General features: G+C 37.8%; 1 protein-coding gene across 3 annotated transcripts; it reads left to right on the top strand.

Moving 5' to 3' along the window:
- The first annotated feature begins 560 nt into the window (after nt 1–560).
- LOC107765305 (RING-H2 finger protein ATL70) lies at nt 561–6,142 on the top strand. 3 transcript variants are annotated; one of them, XM_016583932.2, is made up of 4 exons: nt 561–1,316; nt 2,497–2,528; nt 2,627–2,767; nt 5,895–6,142. In XM_016583932.2, the coding sequence occupies exon 1, from the start codon at nt 769–771 to the stop codon at nt 1,291–1,293; it is 525 nt and encodes a 174-aa protein (XP_016439418.1). In that variant the 5' UTR covers nt 561–768; the 3' UTR covers nt 1,294–1,316; nt 2,497–2,528; nt 2,627–2,767; nt 5,895–6,142. The 3 variants fall into 3 exon arrangements, with proteins under 3 accessions (XP_016439418.1, XP_075095939.1, XP_075095938.1); XM_075239838.1 differs by adding an exon at nt 4,817–4,886 and having other exon boundaries at nt 561–2,528; XM_075239837.1 differs by having other exon boundaries at nt 561–2,528.
- The last annotated feature ends 3,052 nt before the right edge of the window (nt 6,143–9,194 follow it).

Genomic DNA, 9,194 nt, shown 5'->3' with positions numbered 1-9,194 from the left:
GAACACACACTACTTCTTAATTTGTCTTATGAGTGTAAGATGTGCCAAAATGTAATGCTGCTTGCTTTAATAGCTATACCATGCGTTGACAGGACAATGGATTCCCAATTTGTATCGTTTTGTCGTTTATGCCTATTGCACGTAGGGGTTAAAAGAACGAAAACTGTAATTAATGTCATCTAGAGTTTATAAACAAATAGAATAGCTAGGCATCATATTCAACGAGCTAAACTTTTGGTTCATGGAACGTGCAATGCAATACATGGATCATTAAGAAGATAGAGAAAGTTTCAAAGGGAGACAGAAATTTAAGTATATATAATAAACCATAACGACTAAGAAAACAAAGATATAATTTATTCATAAAACATGTAACTACCAGTGGAGAGAGTTGAATAATTTGCTACCAAGAAAGACGTTACTCACATGAATCAAACGTACATGAAAAGGATAGAAGGCCAGCGAGGCAACCGTTGACATCAACAACCTACCTCACAAGGATAATGCACTATATATATTCACAAGAAACCTCTTCAAATACACTTTCCTTTTACTTGCTTTATATCTTCCATTCGTAGTATAATTTTTAAAGTTCATTACGTTGAAGTCCAAATGCATCCTCCCTTGTTTAAAACTTCTCCAATCAAACATCCCCTTATTATCAAATCTGTCATATGTAAACTGTTGACTTCTTCCAAATCTTTAGACCATTTCCTTTTGTTCTAACCTCATGGCTAACCAAACCAAAATCACAAACATAACAAGATCATGAATAGCACAGCAATAAGCCCTGATCCAAATTCCGATGGGTTCCTCGGGTCGCAAAACATCGGTGGATTCGCCTATGGCATTGGAGTTTCGGTAGGGATATTGTTATTAATAACAACTATCACCTTGACATCTTACTTTTGTACAAGACATCAAACCACAGTGCCACCACAAAGGACGAGGCAAAGGAATGAAAATAGCAACGAGGACGTTCAAGAAGTTGTGGTGGAAGTGGGGCTTGATGAGGAAACCCTATTGAGTTATCCAAAGTTGTTGTATTCAGAAGCTAAGGTCAATCACAAGGATTCAACAGCCACTTGTTGCTCAATTTGTTTGGCGGATTATAAGAACAGTGACATGTTAAGGCTATTGCCAGATTGTGGGCATTTGTTCCACTTAAAATGCGTAGATCCATGGCTGAGGTTAAATCCAACTTGTCCTGTTTGTAGAACTTCTCCATTGCCAACACCACAATCCACTCCTCTGGCTGAAGTTGTTCCTCTGGCAACTAGACCTATTGGATAAGTGGCATCAAATTAAATGCCTTGGTATTTCTTCTTCTTCTTTTCTTCTTCTTCTTCTATGTACACTTAGATCAATTATCTCCTTTCTTCTCCTAAATTTGTATGTATAATATGTCATTGAAAGAAAAGCTTTCTTCTATATGGCCATTTGTTTTTTTCTTTTTTGAGGATTCTTTGTATATGGGTGTGCTTGCTACGAAGGAAAAGAAAAATCTTTGTTTCACTATCTAACATTTTCTAAAAGTTGGAAACTATTTCAAATGGACTATGAAAAACATGAGCTAAGATTGTAATTTTTTCCCTTTTAATGGAAGAACTTTTTGGTGTGTTTGATTATTAAAAATGACTCCTTTTCCGGAAAACATATTTTCCTTCGTACCACACACACCCATAATTTACCGCATTTTCCCCTGTTTTTCATGAAGCTAGGTAGAGGTCAGAAATTACTTTGATAGATGGTTAGGGAAGATATTTATATGATATGTCAGTACAAGTAGCTTTGAGTCACAACTACTTTTTCATTTGCGTCTTTTTCATCTTTTTCTGTTATCTTTTAGCGTGCAGCTGCTCATAATTTGGTTTTCATTTGATAAATCTTTGCTTCTAAGTTATTGTAAAGCTTAAAAGAAAATGAAAGGAGCATGTAGCTCTCTCGAGCTTATAGCTGTGTGACACAAATGATTTGGCAATGATAATCCACAAAATTCTGCAGGTAGAGTGATTGAGAAAACCCCGCTAAATGAAAATATTTTGAGAAAACAACAATCACACTTTAATATTTGTACCCAACTGCCTAAAATTTAAGATTATCAAGAACTTACTGATAATCCATACGGAAAACAGGCTACAGAAACATATTTTTGTTTATCCTTTTATTTTGTCTTCGTTCCCTTGTGGGGGGAGGGGGGTTGTTGGTTTTTTCCATGACTTAAATAGTGGCACAATTATCTATTTTCTCAAATTTTTCCATATTTGATGTCTAAAAAAACTGTAGAAAATTAAAAATATATTATTTATGTTATTCCTCATTATTAGCATTTATTACTTAACCCGAAACATTGCAAATGAGACGTTATCAATCATACTGCAAAATAAGGGGTGCTAAGAAACGTTGCTAAAGGGTTGTATCTCAGCTTTATAATTCTTAATTTCTTATTTAAAGTTGCTTTTTATCTGCTTTCCCTTGCTCATGTTAACCGTCAAGAGGAAGAAAGAAGGCCCGATAGAGAAGGCCAGGTATTCTAATCATGAATTAATTATCTTTAATTATCTTTAATGTTCGTTGTTGGATAAATCAAGTAAAGGGTGTAGATTTACATTTACATTTGATTCAGAATTGATCTGGGTTGGCTTCTGTAATTTCAAACCATACATGACCGGCATTGGAGGAAGTTTGGTTCTTCTATCGTTGAATGAAGCACACTACTTCCATGCGTAGCCAGAAAGTTCTTTTCTTTTCCAGAGTAATATGCAGAGTAAGTTTCATTTCTTCCTCATATATATCATAATAAACTCAATTAATTAATTAACCCTGCAAACGCTATACACCAAATGCTAGAAATTACCGTGTTATTTTTTAATTGCATGTTAGTTGAACGAGTGAATAAAATTACACCAAATTAAACTCTTAACCCAAGGCTGAAATTGAAATATTTATTTCCTCTTTAGAAGTCAATATAATCAAAGAGGAATTACTAATAGACTGTGATAGAAGGCAACACTATATTGTTACAAGTGATTCAAATTTACATTATCATCTAATGCCTAAAAGTGAATACTATAAAAGAATCGTCATTCTAATTACCTAAATGTTTGTACGCTTTATCTCTTGGTATATGTATGCTAAGAATATATGTCGTTTTTCATATAGATAATTTAATTTGCCAATGTAACTTTTGTTTTTTGGGTGTGTGCGGTGGGGTAGATTATGGATACTATTTATGGAAGAGGTCAGGGTCGAAAATGTGAAGGAAGTGATATGTTTTCGAATCCCTTGATGTCGCCAATTAATACTCGAAAGGAAAATCAAAGGAAGATGTTGACGAATAAGTATATCCTGATGAATTCAGTTCTACACTTTTAATTTTGCAGTCTTTAATAATTGCATTATAATATGCAGAATTTATTGCTTAAATAGTTTGATTTGCTAGCCAAGTAATTTTTGGTAAGTATGATGACCCAAAAGGTCATCTTATGTTTTAGAACTCGAATTTGCGCTCTTAATCCTTAAAAATCTAATTTTTACCTTCCTCGATTTGCGTGCGCAGTCCGGGCAGGTTTCCGGAAAACTTTTATGTTGAAAACTAATGAAAATAAGAATTTTTGCCTTAAAAGTTGATTTTAGTTGACTTCAGTCAACATTTTTGGTAAATGGGCCCGGATCCGTATTTTGATGGTCCCGGTGGGTCTGTATCAAATTATGGGACCTGGGCGTATGCCCGGAATCGGATTCGGAGGTCCTTAGCTCAAGTTATGAATTTTTGATGAAATTTAAAAGTTTAAAAATTTATTTGTTTTTAAGAATTGATTGATGTTTGGCATTGTTAGTACCGGGTCTGTATTTTAGTTTCGGAGCCCGGTACATGTTCATTATGATATTTATGACCTGTCTGAGAAATTTGGTGAGAGACGGAGTTGATTTGACGTGATTCGGACCTTCAGTTGAAAAAATACTAATTTTAAAATGTTCTTGAGAATTTCATTCGATTTGGTGCTAAATTCGGAGTTCTAGGTGTTATTTTGGCGATTTGATCGTACGAGCAGGTTCGTATGATATTTTTAGACTTGTGTGCATGTTTGGTTTGGAGCCCCGAGGGCTCGGATGAGTTTCGGATAGGCTACAGGGTGATTTGCACTTAGAAAATCTTAGAGTTTTGCTGCAGGAGCTATTCTCGTGTGCCCTTCTTCGCGTTCGCGTAGGTAGTGTCGCGAACGCGAAAGGTAAAATGGGGCAGGGGAAATGTCTTCTTCGCAAACGCTAATGCGTAGAAAGACTCGCGAACGCGAAGGCCTTAGGCCGCTGTGCATCGCGAACGCGACAAGCCTCTCGCGAACGCGATGAAGGCCTATCCAGTGACTTAAAACAGACTCCAAACACGGGTTTAAGCCATTTCTTCAACATTTTTCAAGAACCAAATGGGTAGAAGCGATTTTCAAGAGTCATTTTCTTCCCCAAACGTTTGGTAAGTGATTCTAAACTATTTTCTTTCAATTACCCATTATATTTTCTGAATTATCAACCTAAAGCTAGAGTTTTCATGGTAGAATTAGGGGTTAGGGTAAAAACTAGGAATTTCGAAAGTTTGAGGATTTAGACTCCAATTTGAGGTCGGATTCTAAAACTAATTACATATTCGGGCTCGGGGATGAATGGGTAAAAGGATTTTGGTCCGAACCTCGGGTTTTGTCCAAGCGGGCCCGGGGTCGATTTTTTGACTTTTTGAAAGAAAATTTGGGAAATTTAATTTATGAAATATAATTGATTCCTTTAGCAATATTTGATATTATTGAGTCATTTTGAATAGATACGAGTGATTTGGAGGTGAATTCCAAAGGAAAAGCTGTAATTGAGAATTAAGTGGCATTCGGAGCGAGGTAAGTGTTGTGTCTAACTTTGGCTTGAGGGAATAGGTATTGTGTGAGTATTTGCCACGTGTTTTGTTGTTGAATACGATGTATAGTTGAGGTGACGAGCATCTATGCGTTGTGGTCGAGTCATAGCATGCGAGTGAAATTCCATTCTCGCAAATTTGTAGTCTTAAATCTTGTTATCCATGCTTATTGTTGTTGTTGAAATGTTGGGAGACTTGTATCCGGTTCCACCAAGGTTGATAAAATTGTGAATATTGATTCGAGGTTGAGATGTTAAATTGTGAAAATAATCTTTGATGAAATGTTGATTTCTTTGTGAAACTTTCCTATATCCATTGTTATTGATTCTGTGAATTGTGAGGAAGAGTGTAAAGCACGAAGGGTGATACCGTGCATAATTTAATTATATTGTGAGGAAGAGTGTAAAGCACGAAGGGTGATGCCGTGCATAATTTAATTATATTGTGAGAAAGAGTGTAAAGCACGAAGGGTGATGCCGTGCATAATTTAATTATATTGTGAGAAAGAGTGTAAAGCACGAAGGGTGATGCCGTGCATAATTTATTTATATTATGAAGAAGAGTGTAAAACACAAAGGGTGATGCCGTGCATGAATTATTTATATTGTGAGGAAGAGAGTAAAAGCACGAAGGGTGATGTCGTGCAGTCTTATTTGTTATTTGGTGAGGTTGAGAGTAAAAGCACGAAGGGTGATGCCGTGCAGTTTTTCCCTGCTGTTTTAATTGCTCAATTCGTTTAAGGATTTCCGGTTTAATTTGTCTTTTCATTATTCTCACTCTTTATGTTGTATTCCCCCACTGTATGTTCCATTCCCATTATTTCTGCGTTATTTCTTTATTTTCTGTTGTTGCCACTAGCATGATTATACTGTTCAGGTTATATGTGGGTGTCTTGTCCTAGCCTTGTCACTATTTCGCCGAGGTTAGGTTTGACACTTACTAGTACATGGGGTCGGTTGTACTAATGCTGCACTCTGCACTTTCTGTGCAGACTTTGATACCGGCTCAGGTTGATAGAGATTTTGCTATTGGTCCGCTGTCCGGAGACTCAAGGTAGATCTGTCGGCGTTCACAGACCTTGAAGTCCCCGTCTACTTTTATGTCACTGTTGTTTTCTTTCATTCAGACAGTTGTATTTCTTCCAGACTAATACTTGTAGTAAATTCTAGAACGCTCGTGAATTGTGACTCCAGATCCGGGTGGTAGTAATTAATGCAGTTTTATGATATTCCGCACTTATTATATTTCATCTTAGTTAATTATTATTAATTACTAAATGGAAATAAGAAATTGGTTTAATAATTCTCTAATGTTGGCTTGCCTAGCAAGTGAAATGTTAGGCGTCATCACGGTCCCGTCGGTGGGAAATTTCGGGTCGTGACAGTTGGTATCGGAGCATTAGGTTACATAGGTCTCACGAGTCACGAGCAAGCTTAGTAGAGTCTGAAGGATAGGTACGGAGACGTCTGTACTTATCTCTCAGAGGCTATGAAGTTTAGGAACAATATCACCTCTTTCATTCCTTATCGTGCAACATTGATTTTGCTTGAAACCTATATCTCACATTCTTTTGTATCTACTCGTGTATGACATTGCGCACTCGGTATCAGTTGTGCGTCGACGGTTCGTGATGCCGCAGATGAACTACGAGGGAGCCAGAGATGCTCAAATATTCCCTCAACGTGTGATTCCGACTGAAGATGCGGACGTATAAAGAGATCACCCAGTGAATAATGTGGGGGGTGCAATGTACCTTGGCATCTGGTTGATTTATACGAGTTGTGAAGGTTAATATTGTAGACCATCGGACGTGGTGAACTATGACTTCGCATCGAGTGGGGGAGTCCACTATCAATGAATGGATTGCGAGTCATGTGTTATATTAGTTTTAGCCTGAAATGTATATATGTAGTACTGAAAGGTTCTTCCAAAATTTACATGTGTTTAAGGCCTGAGATCTTGTAGAGAATAAGGTTGGGACTTGCGGTATGTCCGAAGGAGTTAGAGAAACAACATTAAATTTACAGAAGGTCTTCTCAGCGTGGACGTCACGGTTGCGGATTCTGGGGTGCTTCGGAGGAAGAACAGTGGTTGACGAGATACTGGACTAAGAATTGTCTGTATAGAGCTCTACTTTTGTGATCATTGTATATAAATAGGGGTAAAGTTTACCCCAAAGAAGAATCGAAGAGTATGTTAAGAAATGGGTCAGCTCAACAATGTTGAGTCAGCATAACAAAAGAAGAAATTGGCCTTGGGAGAGTTAATTCTCCACAGGTGTCCGTGTCAAGCCTATGAAGAGGGAAGACCAACCAATGCAACACCGCCCACTTGGCTCGGTTCTCATAAATGCTTTTGAAAGAGTTTGTTTCCCGGACACTCCGTAATGCGTGGCGCATAGGGTTTGAATGGTTGCGTCAAGTCACCATGACGGTGTCATAATATGCCATCGGGTTCAATAAGTTAGCCCGTCATATTCCTACTTTGCTTCCTATAGCCAGAGATCAAGTCCACAGACTCATTAAAGGACTCAATTATGATCGTAAAATTTTGTATGACTCGGGATCTACAAGCTAATACTTCATTTCCGCTAGTGGTAGAAATTGCCAAGATATTAGAACGTGTTCGGGAGAAAACTAAGGATACCAAGACGTCTCGAGGTTCTGGGGGATTCAGTGGATTCTACTCTACGTGTATAAATCATTATGGCGGGGGCTCGGGTAGTCGGCCAGCCCAGTTCGCACATCGGATTAATCGAGGTGCTCTAGTAAGTTCTTTTAATGCACCACTGACATGAGTTTCCTACAATGGTTATCCCAGTTATCTAGCACAGACTCAATATGAGCAGCCAAACCCGCAAAGGGGTTGTTATGAATACGGCGATACTAGGCACATCATGAGAAAATTATCCCAAACTTGGGAGAGGCATATTTCATCAAAGCACTCAGGCTATGTGCCCCATTGCAGTTACTACACCACCCACACGATCAGTTAAGGGTGGAGGACAGGCGGGTAAAAGGCGTCCTAGAGGTGGAGACCCAACCATTATTATATTTGTTTTATGGTATGGTGGAGGTCGTTACATCAGATGGTGTCGTTATAGGTACGACCTCGATTTAAAATAAAGGAATAATTTCCTTAACTTGATTTGGTTCTGAGTATCAAGACGAGTCCTCCTATTGTGCTCCACTTATGAGTGAGCTTCGTAATTCTATAATCTACTTATGTGTTTACTTCTGTGGGAGGTTTATGGAGATAACTACACCTATCATTCCATGATGGACTCTAATAAGATCTGTGAGGCTAAAGGTGCGTTTCTAGTACTTATTTCGGTATGTTTTAATGTATTTCCGGATAATTAATTATAAATTGTAAATTATATGCCCTACCGGTGCGGGGTTCATTATGTGTTGTGATTTCGTTTAACGAAAGTTATTTAAAAGGAGAAAAGGGAAAGTTTTGATTGGTAAGATGTGCATATTACTTGTGATTCAGAACTGAGGCCGAGGTCCTCGTATTTTAAAATAAATTGATATGTTTAAACCGGGCTATGAGCTGCGGTGGAAGTTATATAAGGACGAGATCCTTGTGATAAAAAAATTCTTGTATTTAAATTCTCCCTTGTGAAATTAAATTTGTACGATAGTACTAATAGGGAGTCATGCCTGCTAGGCTTATTTAAAAATATTTGTATGAAATTCTCTATGCACACTTGCCAAATTCGTGTTGTAATATTAAGTTGTAACCTATGAGGTAGGTGCCCGCCCAGGTGGCGTTAAATGTGACTTGTTAATTCGGGTAAATAATTATAAGGTCTTCCTGCCTCGCATCTCGTTATTAGTATTGTGAAGGTTTGAAACGAGATTTTTGTTAGCATGAAGTAAATTGACGATTCTGTAATTGATTATGAACAACTATTAAGACCAGATTCACCTAGAAGGGTGCCCCATTTAGATGGTCAGACGAGTGTGAGTTGAGCTTTTAGAAGCTCAAGACCGCTTTGACTACAACGCTAGTGTTGGTAGTACCCACAGGTTCAGGATTGTATACGGTATATTGTGACGCCTCTCACGTTGGGTTTGGTGCAGTATTAATGAAAGATGACAAGGTAATTGCATACACAGCAATTGAAAGTTCACGAGAAGAATTATCATGTTCATGACTTAGAATTGGCAGCCATTGTTCATGCGCTGAAAATTTGGAGGCATTACCTCTACGGTGTCTTGTGTGAGGTATTTACTGATCATCGTAGCCTTCAGTATCTGTTCAAACAAAAGGATCTTAATTTGAG

The sequence above is a fragment of the Nicotiana tabacum genome, chromosome 19 (assembly GCF_000715075.1).
Source record: "Nicotiana tabacum cultivar K326 chromosome 19, ASM71507v2, whole genome shotgun sequence".
In the NCBI taxonomy this organism is placed as follows: Eukaryota; Viridiplantae; Streptophyta; class Magnoliopsida; order Solanales; family Solanaceae; genus Nicotiana; species Nicotiana tabacum.
This window is presented reverse-complemented; position numbering and strand designations above follow the sequence as displayed.

Excerpts from the sequence above, each read along its gene's own strand:
- LOC107765305 (XM_016583932.2), top strand. The coding sequence starts at position 769 with ATGAATAGCACAGCAATAAGCCCTGATCCAAATTCCGATGGGTTCCTC.